This window comes from Acinonyx jubatus, chromosome D4, assembly GCF_027475565.1.
Source record: "Acinonyx jubatus isolate Ajub_Pintada_27869175 chromosome D4, VMU_Ajub_asm_v1.0, whole genome shotgun sequence".
NCBI classification, from domain to species: Eukaryota; Metazoa; Chordata; class Mammalia; order Carnivora; family Felidae; genus Acinonyx; species Acinonyx jubatus.
The window spans coordinates 86,611,786-86,633,018 of NC_069391.1; the positions used below are offsets into that span (position 1 = coordinate 86,611,786).

Sequence of the window (21,233 nt, forward strand, 5' to 3'; positions counted from 1 at the left end):
TGTCTGTGGCATTTGTGAGTCTCTCCCACGTCACCAGTTTTCTCTTCTTAAAACAAGTAAAAATATGTACAGACACACCTTTAAACTTTTAACCTAAGCATACTCCTAAATAAAAGGGAAAGAAATATCTGTGTTTAGTGTTTCCTTACATAGTGAGTCCCATATTATTGTTATCTATGCCATAAAGGTTTTCCTAAGATGTCTCCAGCTGTCATTAATTTTCCTCTTTTCTGGAAGCATATAGCATTCATACATTCATTGTCTCTCCACACAATTTAGCTTTTAATTTCAGTCCTTTGTTGTTTATTAGATCTTGGTGTATGGATATAATGTATATAATGAACGTATTTTAGCGATATGTGCTAGTGTTTAAGAAAGAGATGTAAGTCGAGGCGCCTGGGTGGCGCAGTTGGTTAAGCGTCCGACTTCAGCCAGGTCACGATCTCGCGGTCTGGGAGTTCGAGCCCCGCGTCAGGCTCTGGGCTGATGGCTATGAGCCTGGAGCCTGTTTCCGATTCTGTGTCTCCCTCTCTCTCTGCCCCTCCCCCGTTCATGCTCTGTCTCTCTCTGTCCCAAAAATAAATAAACGTTGAAAAAAAAAATTAAAAAAAAAAAAGAAAGAGATGTAAGAAAGAATACATTAAAACATTGCTAATTTAGATGAGCAAGGAGGAAAGATCAGACTATAGAATTATAAAGTATATTTTCTTTCTTAGAGTGACTTTTTTCCGGTTATGAAAGTGACATGTATTTGTTGCAGAGTAATTGGAAAATACAGATGCATTTCTTTCACTTCAGTCTCTGTACACATACACACAAACTTTGCTTCAGAAGGGAGATCATTCTATATATACAATTTTCTCAGGGTGTCTGGGTGGCTCAGTCAGCTGAGCATCCTACTCTTGATCTTGGCCCAGGTCATGATGTCTTGCTGTGTGGGTTTGAGCCCTGTATTGGGCTCCATGCTGACAGTGCAGGGCCTGTTTGGGATTCTCTGTCTCTCTCCCTCTTTCTGCCCCATCCCTGCTTGCTCATGCTGTCTCTCTCAAATACATAAACTTTAAAAAAAAAAAAAAAAAAAAAAAAAAATATATATATATATATATATATATATATATAATTCTCGTTATTTTTCATTTGTTATATCAGGATTTTCCCATTATTAATATTCTTTTGAAACATAATTTTGTAAGTGAATATACTGTAATATATTTACAACATTCCCCATTATTGCAGCTAAGAGTTTTTTTCCTTTTGATTTTTAACATTTTTAGTTTTTTTTTTAATTTAATTTTTTATTTTTTAAAATTTGCATCCAAATTAGTTAGCATATAGTGACACAATGATTTCAGGAGTAGATTCCTTAATGCCCCTTACCCACTTAGCCCATCCCCCCTCCCACAACCCCTCTAGCAACCCTCAGTTTGTTGTCCATATTTATGAGTCTCTTCTCTTTTGTCCCCCTCCCTGTTTTTTATAACATTTTTAGTTTTTTACACAGTTCTTTGGATTTAACATTATTTTAAACATAATGTAAATTGAGGAGACTGTAAGGGTGACATTTTCAAAATATATTTACAACCGTATGTATTTCTCAGTAATTTAGTTTGTAGGAAGTTAAAGGAAAATGGTATGGTCCTTAGTGGTAGCATTTTTTTTTCAGTTTTAAAGTTTGTTTATTTATTTATTTGTTTATTTTGAGAGAGAAGGAGAGAGAGAGAAAGCGAGCACATGTGTGCAAGTGAATGGGGGAGGAGCAGAGAGTAAGGAGAGAGAGAATCCCAAGCAGGCTCCATAATGACAGCACGGAGTCCCAGGCAGGCTCAAAGCCAAGGAACCAGAACCCTGAGATCGTGACCTGAAGAAACCAAGAGTTGGACACTTATCCGACTGAGCCACCCAGACTCCCCTAGTGGTAGTTTTTTAATGTAGATATTTTCTAGCTGCATTTGACAATATAATATTAATTTCATCTTTGCTTATTTGAAAGAATTGATTGTTCAGTGGTCTAGCTATTTGTATTGCCTTATTGAAGCAATCTAAAACACCATCTCTACAAAAGTGCATATCACTTTTTCATTTTATAAAAGCACAATTTTTGGTGTACTGCATTCTTTTATTCTTTTCAATTAGCAGCATGGTAAAAATATTCAGAGGAGGGATTTGTACTCAAGATTATTTCCATATTTTTTAAACCAACAGAAATAATGGTATATTTTAATATTCATAAAAAGAGTTAAGAAAATATTGTGAAAACTTTCTTCTGCTATCAGAATTCTAAAATGAGTATTTTTGTGATCTTTTATACTCACGTCCTCATATACTTATATTCTTTACTCGTCACCTCAGTTAAAACCTAGCTTTTTGGAAATCCTCTTTATTACCTGTTACTCTCTGATGCAGATCTGGGACACACAGATCTGGACCTTGCTGCTACTTTTCCACAGTTAGAATCTCCAGCATCATATATAGTCCTATGTGAATATGGTTAGTCTCTCCTCATCATTGGCCAACATCTTGGTTGGTAATCCACATTTCAAGTACTTTTGGTACTCCTTGTTTTCATCTTCACCTTACTCCTCCTATTATTTGGGGCATCCATTGAATACCTTTTTAAATTTCCCAATCTCAATCTGTGAACATGTTAATGAGTGCACTTTGAATTCTGTAATCCCTTATAATAATCTTACTTATGGAATTCAGACCCTGAAATCTCCCTCTTGACTATAACTTTGTATCTTTAGACTCTTCCCAACACATACATCCTCCTTTGGTGTCTTTGTCATTGCCAGTGTCTTTGACCCTTGTTCCTGAAGCCTGTGAGCCACCTTCTAGATCCAACTCTCGTTTTCCAGAGGAGGTAGACTTCCTGGTAAGCAGTTACACTCTGCTTCCGCTGCTATCCACAGTGCTGTCACCTTCCCTCCCATGATTGTCTGTTTTAACTTTCCCTGTCATTTCCTGGTGCAGGAACAATAAAATTCTGAACTATTTTTTTCTATTTGTGTTTTCAACTCTCGAACACTGTTAAGAAAGAAATCAGATATAAATGTTTATTGTTTCCATTGCAAATTGATTTCCAACATTAGCTGGTACTTAGGACTGTTTTAATTGATAGTTCTTTTATTCTCCCTTATTTGATTTCTTCTGTGGTGACTGCCCATTCCAAACATTTTCATTCTCTTCTGGTTTCCTGTCCTAAATCTTTCTTCCCACACAGTGTTTGCCTTTACCTTCTTCTTCCAAAAGAAAGTAGAGGCATTCCAAATTTAAACAGTGAGATTGATTTGTGCCTGTCAAATTGACAAAGATTTAGAAATATTAACAATGGTTAGTGTTGGCAGGAATATGATAAAATTGACATTTTTCCCACTGCTTATTAGAGCTTAAATCTAGTGAAGGTCACCCCTTCAAAAGTGTCTGCTGCAACGTGTGTGAAGGACCTTTGAAATGTCCATATCCTTTCAACTGCGAGTTCCACTTTTAGCAAATAAATCAACCTTGTATTAGTCTGCTCAGGCTGCTGTAACAAAATACCATACACTGGGGGTTAAACAACAGATATTTATTTCTCATAGTTCTGGAGGCTGAAAGTCTAAGGTTAAGGTGCTGGCAGGGTTCAGTTTCTATTGCATACTCTCTTCTTGGCCTCCCTCCATATGGCCACCTTCCTGGCTGTGTCTTCATGTGGTAGAGAGCTCTGGTGTCTTTTCCTCTTCTTACAAAGGCACCAGCCATATCAGAGTAAGGCCTTACTTTATGATCACCTCTTCACAGGCCCTGTCTTCAAGTACACTCCCACTGGTAGTTAGGGCTTATCATAGGAATTTGGGGGAAACACAGACACTCAGTCCATAACAGACCCTTCCTTGTTCCATCCAGCTCACTGGTAGTGATATCAAAGGGTATATTGTGAAGAAGCAAAGATCATCCTGGAAATTAGTGATAGAGATTTAGGAATTATCTTGGCTTATCTTAATAAATCATGTTCATGATTTGTTTAAATGCTTGTTTGAAGTTGTTTATATTTCAGCCTATAATTCCTTTTGAAGAAATCAAATTTATAGATTTACTACCTACCTGTTGAAATATTATTTCCTTTTGTTATTCTGAAAGTTGCCTAATGTAAGCTTAGAGATATGTCTGCTAATTCTAGCTACTGGAATTTCGCCTAATTAAACTTCATTAGTAATTTCTCTGGAAAACTTGAGATTTCTATCCTCTTGTGATGTGCCGTTTAGGGCAATTTTGGCAGTGTGGAGATGTGCCGGTATGACCCTCTACAAGATAACACTGGGGAGGTGGTGGCCGTGAAGAAGCTCCAGCACAGTACTGAGGAGCACCTGAGAGACTTTGAAAGAGAAATTGAAATCCTTAAATCCCTGCAGCATGACAACATTGTCAAGTACAAGGGAGTGTGCTACAGTGCTGGTATGTTGCCCATTGAAACCTATTTTGAACTCAAGGTATGTCCTTGGCATCCTGGGTAATAGAAACCTATAATGTCTCAAGGTCTGGACTTCTAATATGCCAGTGACCAAGGAGAGAAGTGTTTATGTCACTGCAGATTGTGCTTGGTGATTGTAGGCTAAATGTTTATTTTTGAGGGTGTGGGGAAGGCAGAGAGAGAAAGAGAGTATCTCAAGCATGCTCTGACCTGTCCGTGCAGAGCCTGATGACAGGCTCGAACTCACAAACCGTGAGATCAGGGCCTGAGCCAAAATTAAGAGTTGGAGGCTTAACTGACTGAGCCAACCAGGCACCCTTCTCTGAAAATATTTTTTAAATTGGATACTTTTTGCTCATTACAGATGAGGAGAAAGGAAATTTTCATCAGCCTATTTGGGTTTGCAGAAAGGGTTACATAAGATTAAACCATAACTATTTTAAAGCTTCTTTTCCTTACTTTAATTATTTGTTTGTTTGTTTATTTATTTATTTATTTATTTATTTAAATATGAAATTTATTGTCAGATTGGTTTCCATACAACACCCAGTGCTCATCCCAACAGGTGCCCTCCTCAGTTCCTCAAAAAATTAAAAATAGATCTATCCTATGACCCAGCAATAGCACTGCTAGGAATTTACTCAAAACTTTTTGATTCAAAAAGCTTGTGTTCTTAACTATTACAGCACTTAATTTATAATCAAGTTTTGTTACCTTAGACTCAGAGTTTATATATTTTAAGTCATTTTTATGTATGTTTGTTTTCTATTATCTAACAATAAAATGTGACAAAGTAAAATATTGTGTTCCCCTTTGTATGTTAAAAGGCCGGCGTAATTTAAGATTAATTATGGAATATTTACCATATGGAAGTTTACGAGATTATCTCCAAAAACATAAAGAACGGATAGATCATAAAAAACTTCTGCAGTATACATCTCAGATATGCAAGGTACTTAATATCCTGCCTATTTGTTGTAAGTAAAGAGAACATGCTAAAGTAATTGTTACAAAGTCCTCTAGAGTTTTTCTTTGATAATTAAGGAAACATATAGAGGAAAGACCATTTAAATTATTTATCTTTGTAAAACGTAGCTGAAATAAAAATGTTATTTCATCCATAGGGCATGGAGTATCTTGGTACAAAAAGGTATATCCACAGGGATCTGGCAACAAGGAATATATTGGTGGAGAATGAAAACAGGGTTAAAATTGGAGATTTTGGTTTAACCAAAGTCTTGCCACAAGACAAAGAATACTACAAAGTGAAAGAACCTGGTGAAAGTCCCATATTCTGGTGAGTATATTTTAGCGAAAATTTACTATTATTCATAGTTTATCATTTATAGATTTATAATAATAGCAAAAATTTATCATGCTTAGATTGGGCTAAATGCATTTCATGGATTATCTCATCTAATCTCTACGACAACCCTTGGAGAATATGTATTCTGTCCATCTTAAGCATATCTGAAGTGTAGACAGATTAAATAGCTTGCTCAAGGTCAAAAGACCGACAAATGGCAGAATTAGGATTCAAAACCCAGATAGTCTGTTCTCAGAATTTGTGCTTTTAAGTTTTCTTTTTTTTTTTTTTAAATATTTTTTTTAGTGTTTATTTTTGAGACAGAGAGTGTGAGTGGGGGAGGGGCAGAGAGAGAGAGAGAGAGAGAGAGAGAGAGAGAGAGAGAGACAGAATCTGAAGCAGGCTCCAGGCTCTGTGCTGTCAGCACAGAGCCCAATGTGGGGCTGGAACTCATGAACCGGAAGATGCTGACCTGAGCTGAAGTCAGACACTTAACTGACTGAGGCACCCAGGCTCCCCTAAGCGTTCTTAACCATGATGGTGCTTTAATCCAGCATTAACTGAACATTTTATAGCAATTTGAAGCTAAAGGTAGTTTTTTTAAGTTTATGTATTTTGAGAGATACAGACAGAAAGTGAGCGAGGGAGGGGCAGAGAGAGGGAGAGAGAGAATCCCAAGCAGGCTCCACGCTGTCAGTATAGAGCCCAATGCAGGGCTCCAACTCAAACTATGAGATCATGACCTTGAGCCGAGACCAAGAGTCAGATGCTTCTCCGACTGAGTCACCTAGGTGCCCCAAAGCTAAAGGTAATTTTTGATCTTCACTTAAAATTGTGAATTGTGAGGAGCATACAAACCTGATTTTTTGTGTGGAGTACATTGTTGTTTTTATTGATTTGTGCTTCGATGCAAGGTCTTTTTTTATGTCTTAGTTCATTAATGGTGCATTTTGTTTTACAGGGATGAATCGCTGAAAATGTATTTAAATGTTTTGATTTGTGATAAAATCTAAATAGACTTTAATTCTGGTTTATTTATTTGCTAAAATAATACTATTAAGATTATGTTGTTTAAATCGGATGTTTCTGTTAAGGGATGGGTTTTGTTTTGGTTTTATTTGCATTTTTATGTTTTATTTACATTTTGGGTTTCTGACTTGCAAGTTAGAATTACTAATATAAACACTAAAACTGTCCATTTATGAAAATTTGAGATTCATCAGACTTATTAGAAATATATAGATTATTTAGTTAGCTACTGCTAAGTTCGTTGCCCATCCATATCTGTTAGTTATCTTCACTTATTTTGTATCTGTAAATTTTACAACTTATCCCAGCTATTACAGATTGTTAGTCTGGAAGGAAATTAGGTAAGAAAACACAAGTGATTTAGAACAAATGGATTATTGCTGAGTGTGGAACCTACTTGAGATCCTCTCTCTCTCTCTGCCTCTCCCCTGCTGGCACACTCTCTCTTTCTAAAGAAAAAAAAAAAAAAAAAAGAATGGAAACTAGAAATACTGATTACTGCTGAGGAATGTGATTAGGAGAGACTTCACATTTCACTTTATACACCCCAGTGTCATTGGAAATAAAATTAATGTGCATAAAAAAGGATGTGGTATATATGTACAATGGAGTATTAGCCATAAAATCAATGAAATCTTGCCGTTTGCAAGACGTGGATGGAGCTAGAGATTATTATGCTAAGTAAATAACTCAGAGAAAAACATATACCATATGATTTCATTCATGTGAAATTTGAGAAACAAAACAAATGAACAAAGGGAGAAAAAAAAGAGAGAGACAAACCAAGAAACATATTCTTATATACAGAGAACACACAAATGGTTATCAGAGGGGGATGTGGGGGTTGTTAAATGGGTGATGGGGATTAAGGAGTGCACTTGTGATGAGCAGTGGGTGTTATATATAAATGCTGAGTCACCATATTTTACACTTGAAACTAGTATTACTCTGTAAGTTAATTAACTGGTATTAAAATAAAATCTTACTATACAGAAGAGTAATATTTAATGACATTATGAGTATTTTAAAGAAAAGCCCTTATCTTTTAGAAATGCATACTGAAATAATTATGACTGAAATACTCTCATGTCCATAATTCACTTCATATCAATTCAATGGGGTAGAGATGGGGGGGCTAATAAAACAAGGCAGGAAATGAATGTCTATTGTTCTCTATTTGTGTATGTTTGAAATTTTTCATAATAATAACAGTTTTAAGGAATATCCTGGTGATATCATCATCTAATTATTTTTAGAGTATAAGGAAACTAGAAAATAAGACTCATCTATACTTATCTGCTTTGGACATGTCCATTGATACATGAATTTAATTCTTTTTTTCCAGGATGAGAAATTAAAGAAGTTAAATGGAATTAACTAGAAATCCATAAAGATTAGTTATATGGATTTTAAGCAGTTTGGCCATACTTAATAAATACAATCTGATAAACATTTATTAAGTTTCTACTGTTCCAAACACCATACAAGGAGCTTGGGATATGAAGATAGGGTCAGCATCAGAAAAGCAACAACAACAACAACAACAACAACAAACAACTGTGCTTGGTTACTAAGAAAACCAGACTAAAAAGGAAATGTTTGATGTGGCAGGCATATTCAGCCGACAGGTCCACTACTCATTATCCCTTCCCTTTCAGAGCTCATAGATTAAAAAAAAAAAAAAAAAAAAAAAAAATCAAATGTGTGGTCAGTCATTGCAGTGTGGCCAGTCATTGCAATCATTATATCATAAGTGCAATAATGAAGAATATAATGGGAAAACATAAGAATGTGGATATTTCCCCTGAGGGTTTAAATTAATCAGAGAAAACTACAACCAGGAAGTGACATTTCAATTACTGATTAATAGTTTACCAGGTAGAGAAGAGCAAAGGTGTTCTCTGAGGAGGAAGACCAGAACTAGAGGGGCAGGGACTTGGAAGTGAGTGGCACAGTCCCAGAGCAAACGGGGAGTGATGGCGGCCCGAAAGGGATTGAGCCTGGTACGCCGTGTTGATGAGTTCAAGCCTCATTCAGTAGACCGTGTGTAGGTAGGAAATTACAGGCCTCATCCAAGGGAATATCATGTTGAGATTCATATTTTAGGAAGAGAGATCTACTTCTGGTGGAGAACAGAAATTCTCAAAGTGTGGGGACACCAGGTTCTCGTTTTAGGGGGTCCAGGAAGTCAAAGGTATTTTCATAATAACACTAAGAGGTTATTTGTGTTTTCACTCTCATTGTTTCAACTAATAATGTAGAATAATTATAACAATATAAAGTTATGTGAAATTGTTCTCTCTTGTTTTCTCTCAAAGTATCTTTTTGTACTGAACTCACCTTTCTTTGTGAGTTATAAAGTGCCTGTATGATGAGATGAAGTGAGGTGGATGGCGTAAGCCTTGTGACGTGGTGTTAGGATCATCTGCATCTGGGCTGTGGTTAACCACTAGTTACTGAGACCCAAGAAAGCAAAACTGTGGATGAGGGGGGGAGCTACTGTAAATTGAAATTAACTTTTAAATTTCCTGTGACCACAAAACTCAGAAGTATTCACATTTTTCTTCTGGGTTGGGTTATCATTGAAGTTATTATCAGGATACAGTGTTCCAATGCAATATAAATAAATTACAAATTGGATAATTGTTTAAAGTTTTTTATTGGAAGCACTTCTTTTTTTTATGTTTATTTTTGAGAGAGAGAGAGAGAGAGCGAGCAAGCGAGCACGAGCGAGGGAGGGGCAGAGAGAGAGGGAGACAGAGAGTCCCAAGCAAGCTCCAGGCTCCGAGAGCTGTCAGCACAGAGCCCTATGTGGAGCTTGAACTCAGGAACTGTCCTGAGCTGAAGTCAGACGCTTAACCGACTGAGCGCCCCAGGTGCCCCTGGAGGTATTTCTTAATAAGATAAATGGAGCTATTTTCCCCTCCGATTAGGTCATATATCACTGTATGAATATTAATTTCTATCATGGGACCAGATTCAGCTTAAATTCTGTTTATTTTGCCTTTTTGTAGATGTGAACAGAGAAAAGTTGTGTAAATAAGTATATAGGAATGGAAAGAGTTTTGTTATAACAATATTCATTTCTGTGACTCTTTCTGAGATAAGGAGCAAAAAAGTATACAATGAAGTACCATTAAAATTAACTCTTACCTGGCAACTTCATTAAATCCATTCTTTTTTTGAATTTTATTGAAAGTAAAGAATTAAACCACTTGATTTTCAAAAGTGAAATCATTAAAGTCATTCCTTTTCTCAATTTCTGGGAAGTATACTAAAAGTTTTTTAAAAATCTGACTTTATTGTTCAACTCTAGAAGTAAGTGTGTTAAAACTGTGAAATATTAGGGGCTCCTGGGTGGCTCAGTCTGTTGAGCGTCCGACTTCGGCTCAGGTCATGATCTCATAGCTCGTGAGTTCGAGCCCCACGTCAGGCTGTGTGCTGACAGTTCAGAGCCTGGATCCTGCTTCGCATTCTGGCTCTGTCTTCTCTCAAAAATAAAATAAAACATTAAAAAGAAAAAACTGTGAAATATTATTTAAAAAAATAAATTGCAGGACACGTGTGGAGCCATGTTTATAATAAAGCATATTCACCAGAGCACCTTCCTTTCAAGATTCCTTCTTTTCTATTTTTAAATATTCAGTTTCATACTTAATTTTGTATTTTTTGTTATAAAGAAAGGTCCCAAATTATGTAAGCTTTGGGCCCTCTATTTCTCCCTGCATGTCTGGAAAAATAAATCACAAGGGCAGCCAAGATAAGCTTAAGATGATACATATCTTGTGTAATTAATCTTATACTGTTATGAAAATAAGATAAGTCCTTTCTTATTACTTAGTTTGCAATAAATAATACAGAATAAAACGTAGCTAAGATTAGAATATATGAAGTAATGTATACGGTAAAATATTATTCCTTTAGTAATTGTGTTGGGGAGACATATGTATCAAACTGATGTTTGACTTTGGAGAAACATTAAATAAGTTAGTGTAAAAATCAGAAATAACATCATTTTTATCATGATCAAAATTTTCCTGTGTATTTAATGGAATGGAAAGCTATATACTGCCAAAAACTAATTAGGCCGTTGGAATAGTTTTATTTTTATATTAGCAAGTGTTAAATGTTTTATATAATGAAATGAGGGTAAATTTTGTATAAATATTTCAGATGTATGAGTTGATAAAATAGGTTTTAACTAATTTATTGAGTAATGAACACTAAATCTGAAGTATTAAAGAGAACTCATACAGTTTTTATACATGAGATATAGCCATCATATCTTTTAAACAGTTATAATTTCATGTAATCTTGCTATCTACATTGCTTTTGTTATTCAAAAGTGCTCTTTGTTTTAAGCTAACAACAAGTTTTAGCTTGTCCTAAGTGTTGGTGTTAAGAACTGAAGGAGGGGCACCTGTATGGCTCAGTCGGTTAAGCATCTGACTTCTGCTCGGGTCATGATCTCACAGTTTGTGAGTTTGAGCCCTGCATCAGGCTCTGTGCTGACAGCTCAGGGCCTGGAGCCTACTTTAGGTTCTGTTTCTCTCTCTGTGCCCCTACCTTGCTCACGTTCTGTCTCTCTGTCTGTCTTTCTCAAAAATAAATAAACATTAAAAATGAAAAAAAAATAAAGGAAAAATGCTCCTGCTAGAATATTTTTCTGTTGAAGCAGGCTTTTGGATTCATGGAGGATCCACACTGAGCTGGAGCATGCTTAAGATTCTCTCTTTCTCCTGGGGTGTGCCTGGATGGCTCAGTCGGTTAAGCGTCTGACTCTTAATATTGGCTCGGGTTGTGATCTCATGGTCATGAGATTGAACTGTGCATTGTGCTCTGTGTTGACAGCTTAGAGCCTACTTGGGATTCTCTTTCTCCCTCTCTCTTTGCCCCTCCCCTGCTTGGTCAGTCTCTCTCTCTCTCTCTCTCTCTCTCTCTCTCTCTCTCAGAATAAGTAAACATTAAAAAAAAATTCTTTCACTCTCCCCCTGCCCCTCTCCCCCATTCATATGAGTGCATTCTCTTTCTCGCTCTCAAATCAAAAGAAAAAAAAAATCTTAAGATTTCCACCTGGGAAGTAAGCTAGATTGTTGATGGCATTCAATGCATAAGGAAAGTAAAATAACCAGCAGGTTTTGGAAAAGTGGGAATGGAGTTCTCTTTGCCTAAAGAACCTTATTTAATATGGAAATGTTCAGTAAGTCGAAACACAAAAGAAAGTTCAAAAATATGGTTATAAATTTAGGAGACATTAGTATATAGGTGGATGAATATTATCTAATGGAAAGTTTTGACAAAAAGGTTTGATGATAGAACCTTGGGAAACCCTAACTTAGAAAATGGAGAAGGAAAGTGTTGGGGAAATATAATTAGAAATGAAATCTCCTCCCAATTCAGTAAACCTCTGCACAAAGATAGAAAAGAAAGTTTTATTACTGAATAAGCTTTAACCCTGAGCGTCATGTGCATCACACAAGTGATCTGCTAAGAGACTGTAAAGACAAGAAAGAAATCTCACCTCCTTCTGTGGCCAAGCAGATTCAACCCATTACGTACATGTTGTCAAGATAAACAATAGCTAGTCCTCAAGTAAGAGAAGTTGACATCACACATAGTTTATCTTAAGTGACTGTCTGTGTTAACTAATTGTCATCACCCACAGGACAGATAGACTTCTCATATTTTTATGGGAGGAGATAGTTTTGCAACTTGGAAGGAGGCACCTGCCGGAAGTTAAACTCTTACTGTCCCACAAAAACTGGGAGGTTGGGTGCTATTTCTTTGATGATTACATTCCGGAGAGGTGGTTCCCAGGTTCTTGAGAAACATTTTTGGATCATACAGCTGGCAAGAGGCTTTTAAGCAAAAGCTTTAAAAAAAAAATTACCTATATTTCAAAAGACACAAAGAATTTACAATGATAAATTTTCTAAAGTAAATGCTCTAAGAGGAGAAAGAGTCTTTTCCCTCATTTTCCACAGGGAGAATTGATTTTTTTTTTCCTTTGTGATTTGTATTTATCCTTACGTAAGTGATGGGAGAGAGGAAAACAGCCTTGGAGATGAGGGAGGAAATTGTAGACAGTGCTTTCATGAAAACCAAAGGAAGAGACTGTTTTGCAAACGTTGGGGAAATAGAATGTCTTCAAGAATGTTTTATTCCATTTGTGGGATAAAACTAACATACATTTAAAGATAAGAATTTTTTAAAAACTTAATATATATAAAAAAGCATGGTTAATTCTCTAGTATCAACAATAAATACTATAGAAACTGAGTAGCATGAGCTCATTAAGACCTTGAGTAGTCAGAGAAGGATCTGTGGAAGTGAGGAAGCTTAAATCAGATTTTGAAGGAGGTATTAAATTTGCATAATTCATATAGTTAATCTCACCAGTCTAAAACAGATCTTTGTCACTATCTTCTATAATGAGGATAACTTAACAATGGAACCATGATATTCACATTCCATTAGCCCAAATCCTCCCTTGGATAGTGTTGAGACTTGAGTAGACAATGACACTGTTTTCCCCAGTGACTTTGCTTCCTTCTCCCACCACTTTTTTTTTAAGTTTATTTATTTTGAGAGAGAGAGAGAGCGTGAGCAGGGGAGAGGGGGAGAGAAGGAGACAGAGGATCCAAAGCGGGCTCTGTGCCAAGAGCAGAGAGCCTGATGCAGGGCTCAATCTCAGGAACCGTGAGATCATGATCTGATCTTATCATGACCAGAGCAGAAGCTGGATGTTCAACCGACTGTGCCACCCAGGCACTCCTCCCTACCCCCTTCTGATTAACAGGTGCTTATATTAATAGCTTTTAGTCTTGTTCCAGTTTAGAAGCTTTTTTTTTTCCAGTTGGAAACTTACCTCGATCCATTTCAAGTTTTAGCTTGCAAAGAGCAGCTTATTTTATTTTTTTTAAATTTCAGTATCTGGAAGGTACTTTGCAGGTACTTTAGAGTTCCAGGAAGGTACTTAGTTATCTTTGTTTGGCAGTTTCCCAAGACCATCCGCAGGCTTGATGATTCACTAGGAGGACTCCTAGGACTCAGAATACAGTCATATTCATGGCTGTGATGCATTTCAGAGAACAGATATAAAGTAAAATCAGTGAAGGGAAAAGCCATCTGAGGCAACACCTGGAGGAAAACACAAACTTTCAAGGGTCCTGTCCCAGAAAAGTCACACGGGACACATGTAATTCCCCCAACAAAATCTCTGCCTGGCATGTACCACAATTCCAGACTGCCAGAAGGAAGACAGGTGTTCATTGTAAACCATATTGTTTGCAGAAACATTTCAGGCACAGTGAGCCTCCCTTGCCATTTAGGAGCTGTGGCAGCCCTTCAGAAATCTAGTTCCCAGGCGCCAGTCACTTGTCAACCTTGCAAGCGAGCGTTTTTGAGGATGGCAGCTTTAGGCCTACTTATGTTAACTTTTCTTTTTACCCTTTTTAATCCAATGATTTTCAGGTTAAATTTAGAGTTGGCATATCACATAATTTTTTTTTCTTTAATGAAGTCTAGTTCATTACATTCGTCGTACAGCGTAGTGATTCGACAAGTCTGTGTTACATTGTGCTCACAGGTATAGCTATCATCTGTCACCATACAGTGCTATTATAATTCAAGAAACCGTCTTACAAATGCTTTCCATACATTATAGGTATGCTCCAGAATCACTGACAGAGAGCAAGTTTTCTGTGGCTTCAGATGTTTGGAGCTTTGGAGTGGTTCTGTATGAACTTTTCACATACATCGAGAAGAGTAAAAGTCCACCAGCGGTCAGTGTGCTTTTTATGTACCGTCGGCTTTTTTTAACGTGGGAAAAGCTTCTCCCAGAGAATAATAGTAAGCTTAGGACTCATTTTATACCCTCTTATTGGTGATGAAGACAACATCCAACAAAATAACCCTAAACTTGTTCATTAAATTAACTTGCATTTTCAAAAGGTTTTTAGTAAACCTAATTAATTGATTCATTCCAGAAGTTATTGAAAAAGTTAAACGTTTAAAAATAGTTTTCCCTGTCTATTCTATATTTTTTTAATAAAGGATAATTAAAAAAGGAAAATATCAGAAACTATATCCTTACAATAAAATGCTATCCAAAAGTTCGAAATTGTATTTGTGGTAAATATTTACTAATACAAGTAAATATCCATGCTATAGTTCCTTTCCAGTTTTCCATTTTTCCAGTTTTCAGTTCTTTTCCATTTTTCAGTCTTTTAAGTAATACTTCAATGAACATAGTGAACATTGTCATACATAAATATTTATCTCCTATCACCTTAGAATAAAAGTGTAATTATAAGTAAAAGATTAGGAACTCTTTCAAACGTTTTTGATTATTTCGAAATGTTTTTCAGAAAAGCTATACCAGATTGTACTCCGAATAACAGTGCATAAGAGCATACATTTTATCATTTGCTAGTATTTTATGCAGTTTTGTCAAATTGATAGAAGTTATAGTTATTTGATTTTAATTTGTATTTCTCCCATTAGTGTGATTGAGTACACAGTTTTTGGGTATTTGAAATCAGTATATGTGTGTGTGTGTTATCTCATGTGCTTTTGCCCTTTATTATGTTAGTAATTTTTCTTACCAGCTTGTAAGAATTCTCTGTATTTAAATAAGCGATGCGTTTGTTGTAAATGTTTCTCTAGCTCATAGTTCAGACTTTAATTTTAGGAATTTTGTACATACGAGCATTTTATCTCCATTGCATTTATGCTTAAATATTCATTCTGTGTTCTTTTTATTATGTTCTCTTTTACAATCTAAATTTTATTTCAGCTGAAATATAATATGATGTGTTAAGACAACTATCAAAAAACCAAAGTAAACATCTTTTAGTTCACTTCTTTTGGGCTCTTCTCAGGGAATTTGTGTCAAATATAGTTATGGAAATGGCACTGTCTTTTCTGAAATATGACTAAAAGGAAGGTTTGATCTTCAAAATAGTCTGTTTTTAAAAGGTTTCAAGCATATAGGAAAACATACATATACAGAATTTTTCACATTTACTAGAAGTTGAGAAAGAATTCTGGTTCAAATTAAATATACCAAAAAAAAAACTTATTGAAAAGTGGATTTATATTGCAGGAATTTATGCGTATGATTGGCAATGACAAACAAGGACAGATGATTGTGTTTCATTTGATAGAACTCCTAAAGAATAATGGAAGATTACCAAGACCAGATGGATGCCCAGATGAGGTAACAAAAAAAAAAAAAAAACATTTTTTTTTTGAGAGAGAAGAGCCCGTGTTTTCAAGAGGCGGAGGGGCAGAGGGAGAGGGAGAGGGAATCTTAAGCAGGCTGCACTCAGCCTGGAGCCTGAAGTCAGCCTCAGTCCCACACCCCGGGATCATAACCCACACCAAAATCAAGAGCTGGATGCTTAACTGACTGAGCCACCCAGGCGCCCCCCACAAAACATTTTTTATCCACATTCATCAGATGTTTTCATTCCCTTTTCACAAGGATTTCACGTCACTTGATGACATTTAATTTGCTAAGCTTTTGGATAATCATATGACTGTGGATCTAGGCATAGCCATGACATAAGCCTACATAGGAAAATTAAGTTAGTTCTCCGTTCATGTCTTCATCAATTAAAAGATGGCACCTTGTGTTCATTATAATTTTGGCTTATGTTCTCTTTTATAGATTTATTTGATTATGACTGAATGCTGGAACAATAATGTAAATCAGCGTCCCTCTTTTAGAGACCTAGCTCTTCGAGTTGATCAAATAAGGGACAACATGGCTGGATGAAAGAAATGAACTTCGCTCTGAGACCAAAATAGACTTAACAGAACAAAGTTTTGTATTTCACATTACTGTGGACTATTATTACATATACAATTATTATGTACATCATGATGCTAGCCAGCAAAGATGTGGAAATATCTGTTCAAAACTTGCAAAATTTAGGTTTTCTTCACGAGGACATCAGTAAAAGACATTGATGAAAAGACCTTAGCAAAGAATTTTATAAGCAGTTTCACAGACCCAGTCAATCAGTTAACATCACTTTTCTCTGGCAAAAGAAAAAAATAGACTTTTTTGAACTCAGAATTTTGAAAGATGAAAAAATTATAATGTAAATTTTGCAATGCTGAAGATGCACAGAATACATATGTACAGTTTTTACCACAGTGAATGTATAATACCTTGGCATCTTGTGTGGTGTTTTACACAAGGGCTGGTGTTCATTAATGTTTTCTAATTTTTCCATAGTTGACCTACAATAACATCACTATACAAATTATAATGCTCAGATAATTGAATAAGCACCTTGTGTTCTTGTTCATTTATATCACTGGCCAGCAATATAAGCAGATGTACACTTTTAGCTTGTAGTTCTATGTACTGTAAATATTTTTCAAAGCAAAGGGAACAAATATTTAGTTTCACTTGTATAGGAAATTTCCCCGACCCTAAAGAATACATTTTGAAATGGAACAAGTTTACAAAGATACAACACAATCTATTTTCTTATTTGTCTCCCTTGTATTTGTTTGTGGTAAGTATGTTTTTAAAATAGAATTATCTCCAAGTTTTTCTAAGACTATAGTGAATAGTTTTCTTTAAAAATTTTGAGATTACAATGTGAGGAATATTGTCATCCATTAAGCTCTTGGCTGCTAATAAGATTCTTCAATCCCTGGGACTTTGGTCATGCATTAAATTGAAGCATAAGCCATAAAATAGATTGTTTTTTAAATGTATATGCTTATTGAGATGCCTGATAGGTTAGGATTTTTTTTTTTTTTTTGCTAAAGAATATTTTAGGGATTTCAGAAATCCTTGAAGATATTTACTTTTGTTAGAGATTCTTATATACAAGGGAGAAATGAGAATAAATTGGTGAAAAAGTATGCTTGTTAACTTTATTCAAGAATGCCAGTAGAAAATTCATAATGTATGTGTCTAAGAAGAATGAGAGTATACATGTAAGTGTTGGTTGTTGTCGTCCTTTGTTTTAGTGCTGCTCCTCTTTAGACGCTGTACCTAAGGAGTGTGGTATGGTAGAGGGGCAGTCTGTGTGTGTTATTTATACAAAGTTTAAAATACTTAGTATTTCAGTTAAAAAGAAAATAGTTTCTTACTTTATTTTCAGTGGTATACGCTATTTTTTTTAAACTTGTACTTAAGGCTTTGGATTATCTATTTTTTGGAGCTGGCTTTGAAATGCAAATTATATAAGAAAATGCCTCATACATAAAGTTTGAAATTTTTTGGTGGGAAGAAAGAAAAGGGAAGAAATGCTTTTTACATGATCTTTAAAGCATTTTAGTGGTAACCAAATGCAGAAAACATCTAAAATGATAGTATATTAGATTTTAAAAGATTTCTGATATCGTGATGAGAGTTGAATATGATTTTTATTTGTAGACTCCTCAAGGACCTGTGTACATAATGCAATTAAGAGATCCCCCATGCTGCTACTTTACAAGTCACAAGTAGCACATCGTATAATATGCTTGATTTCGGAAGCTTAAGTGCTGAAAAGTGGATTTTTAAAGGTTTATAACATTTTGTTTGTTTTTAAAAACAAAGGTATTAACTAGATTGCTTTAAATTTTTCTTTCTTAATGTTTCACTTTTTAGTTTTAGGGAGAGTAATCCCATATAAACGTTCTGAAGTTTTTAGAGTGGGATGACTACCTCATTATAAAATTCTGAGTTTGCAAGAGAATTATTATTCACTGAGGATTTGCAGTGTTTAAATTTTTATTCTGGTTATACATAAAGAGAAATTAACCTGCACCTGTTCAGTTGGTTCTGCACAAGAAATAGGTAAGTAATTATCGTACCAATTAATGCCAAAATGTTTCTTCAAATGAATATTCTTAAGAAATGAGGATAAAGGTTTTCTTAGATTTCTACAATTCTGTAAATATTGCAGTATATTAAGTTATGTAGTCTTTATATAAATCATTCGATGCGTCCATGGCTCCTTACTTTGGGAAATAGTGATTGTTTCACGTCACCTATGTATATGCTGCCAGTAATACTATAACTTGCTGTGAAAGAGTGCTTTCTCATGACTCAAGACTTCTGCTTCAAAGTCAAGTGAAATTTTTATCACAACTATAACTTCTGATGTTTAAATTTTATTTAAATAGTTTTTTTATGGAGTAGACATAAGGAAATACCTACAGTTCTATACCTGGGGAGCCATTCTCCATGGGGTGGCATTACGTGGTCACTTTATTGAGACTGTGTTATTTTCTTCATCGTGCGTTTAGCATGTTTCTACAAAACTGAAATACCGATGTAATAAATATTCCGAAGTTATTTTCTTTTGTATAATTGTCACCTAACCAAGGAAGTGGGGCACACACCCTGATTTAGGGATATGCAGAGAAAGCCTTTCATCATAGTAAACATATCTTTCAATTTTTTAAGAAGCACTTCCTAAGACTGCTATCAACTACTCTGTGCTCTTTATGACCATTTCTGTATCCACTCCAGTTCTGGTATTTAAATTATTTCTAATGAAAGTTTTTCTAATGTTTCAGTACCACTTATTACAGATCTTTGGGTTTTCTGTATTAGAATAAGTAATAACAGTAAGTATAAGTCAGCAGGATTAGCCAAACAAAAGGGTGGGTTATATGTGACACGCTTCATTCTATTTGAGAAAAATATCACAGTACGGATCTGAGAAAATACTTGGCGTTTACTCCCAGATTTGGGTTGGTTGTACTTAATTTCAAGATAACTAGCACTAAGTGTTTCATGATGCTGACAGTAACATTCAGAGAGATTTCAGAATGACAGAGAAGAGAATTTTAAAACTTTCATATTAATCAAATTTATGTAATATGCATATCATATAGCCTTTAACTCTTCATATGAATCAAATTTTTAGTAAAATGCACATTATAGCCTAAATATTAAATTACCTAATTTTGTGATTTATCAATTTTGTTTTACTTTATTACTGTGTATTATTTTTTAGGTTAAGAAGTTAATTTCTATTGTATTTATGCCATATAGGATTGCTTGGGTGGTGCAGGCCCTAGAATACTGTTCTTTTTCAGTCTTCCAAATCTATAAGGAAATGCCTTATTTCTAACTGAAACACCAGTCTTTATTAATATGGTTTTAAAAGTTGTTGATCATTATTCCATCATAAGTCCTTTCTTTGCATAGCAGATTGCTTAACATCCTGTTTTTTTAATGTAACTATAGCAGGTTCATAAATAAGCATTAGAAGAGCTTTAAGAGGGCCTGTTCCAGTTATCCATATTCTTAGATTGCGTTAATGGTTTTAATCTTAATACTTGCCTAGGAAGCACGCCTATAGATGCTATTTACTGGGGTCAAGCAGGTCGGTTTTGAGCAATGTGAACAGAAGCATAGCTTTTAGATATGACTCTTGGTAAATAACAGTAAACAGAGCGAGGTCACAAGGTAAAGATGCTATATAGCAGGATATTACCGAGACAGCAGGCAGGTGAGAATGCAGATCGTCAGCACACGTGAGAAGACATTATCAGAACAAGTGCTAGAAAGACAAATGAAAAGTATACAGTAGAAAAATTTTTTGATCAATTGCCCTTTCAAGTACAGCTGTATACACAAATGAAAATGTTTAGATGCTTTTCACACACAAAAGATAATTAGGTGGATAGTATTTTTAATGAAAAGGCTTAGGTTCTTTTAAATGCTTGGAGTGTATATGAATCTCTGAATGTGAATTTTCCAGTAGCATGTATAATATTGTGAGTCAGAATTTATTCACTAGAATTAAAAATATTAGAGATTAAGGAAATTATAGTAAAGAAAATAAAATGAGAAAGATAAATCTAATCCTTAAGGCACTCAGTTGTGAAAATATGTACTTGAAATTTTCTTTTTTGACTGCTTGAAATACACAGATGATACTTTCTTCCTCTGCATAATAGTTTTGTTGAAGGTTGCTATAACAGTGAATCTTTATAGCTATCTCAAATTTTAAGTACCTTAAAACAAAGTTTATTATTTTATGTCCTTAGTAACTTTTAAGACCCCTCAATGTTTGGTTGGAGAAAAAAGGAAGATTGTTTACAGAATCAAAGACTTCATTTTGATTCTTAGGAACAAATAACTGAACTCTCTAACACTTTTAATTTGCATAACCAAGGTGTCCAAGCCCTTGATCTGCAAGCTGCTGGTGGCCCAAAGCTAAATGCCGAATGGGAAGTGGTTTGTGTTAAATGACTGCACTTACTGACTACTGTTCAGAAAACACTTTAAAAACAAAATAACAGTCACTATTTCCTAGAAATCCTGCCAGAACGTTTCTTTTTTTTAAAAAACAGGAAAAAACCAGAAGTTTAATAACATGTATGCCTCCTGTATACGTGAGATACCCAAAAGAACTGAGTAACTTCCCAAATAGGCCAGGCTCTCACTTGAGTACCTTCTTCAGCTAAACAGGAGTAAGGTTG

At 35.1% G+C, this 21,233-nt stretch overlaps 1 protein-coding gene across 7 annotated transcripts in view; it reads left to right on the plus strand.

Annotated features, from left to right (window-relative positions):
* JAK2 (Janus kinase 2) overlaps positions 1-19,723 on the plus strand; it is a 115,542-nt gene extending 95,819 nt beyond the window's left edge. For 6 of the 7 annotated variants that reach the window (XM_015064485.3, XM_027041150.2, XM_053205339.1 and 3 more), the window contains 6 exons: positions 4,242-4,431; positions 5,275-5,399; positions 5,572-5,744; positions 14,449-14,566; positions 15,889-16,002; positions 16,456-19,723. In XM_015064485.3, the coding sequence (XP_014919971.1) occupies positions 4,242-4,431; positions 5,275-5,399; positions 5,572-5,744; positions 14,449-14,566; positions 15,889-16,002; positions 16,456-16,563 (828 nt within the window). In that variant the 3' untranslated portion in view covers positions 16,564-19,723. The other variant, XM_027041152.2, reaches the window with a different exon arrangement.
* Positions 19,724-21,233: the final 1,510 nt, after the last annotated feature.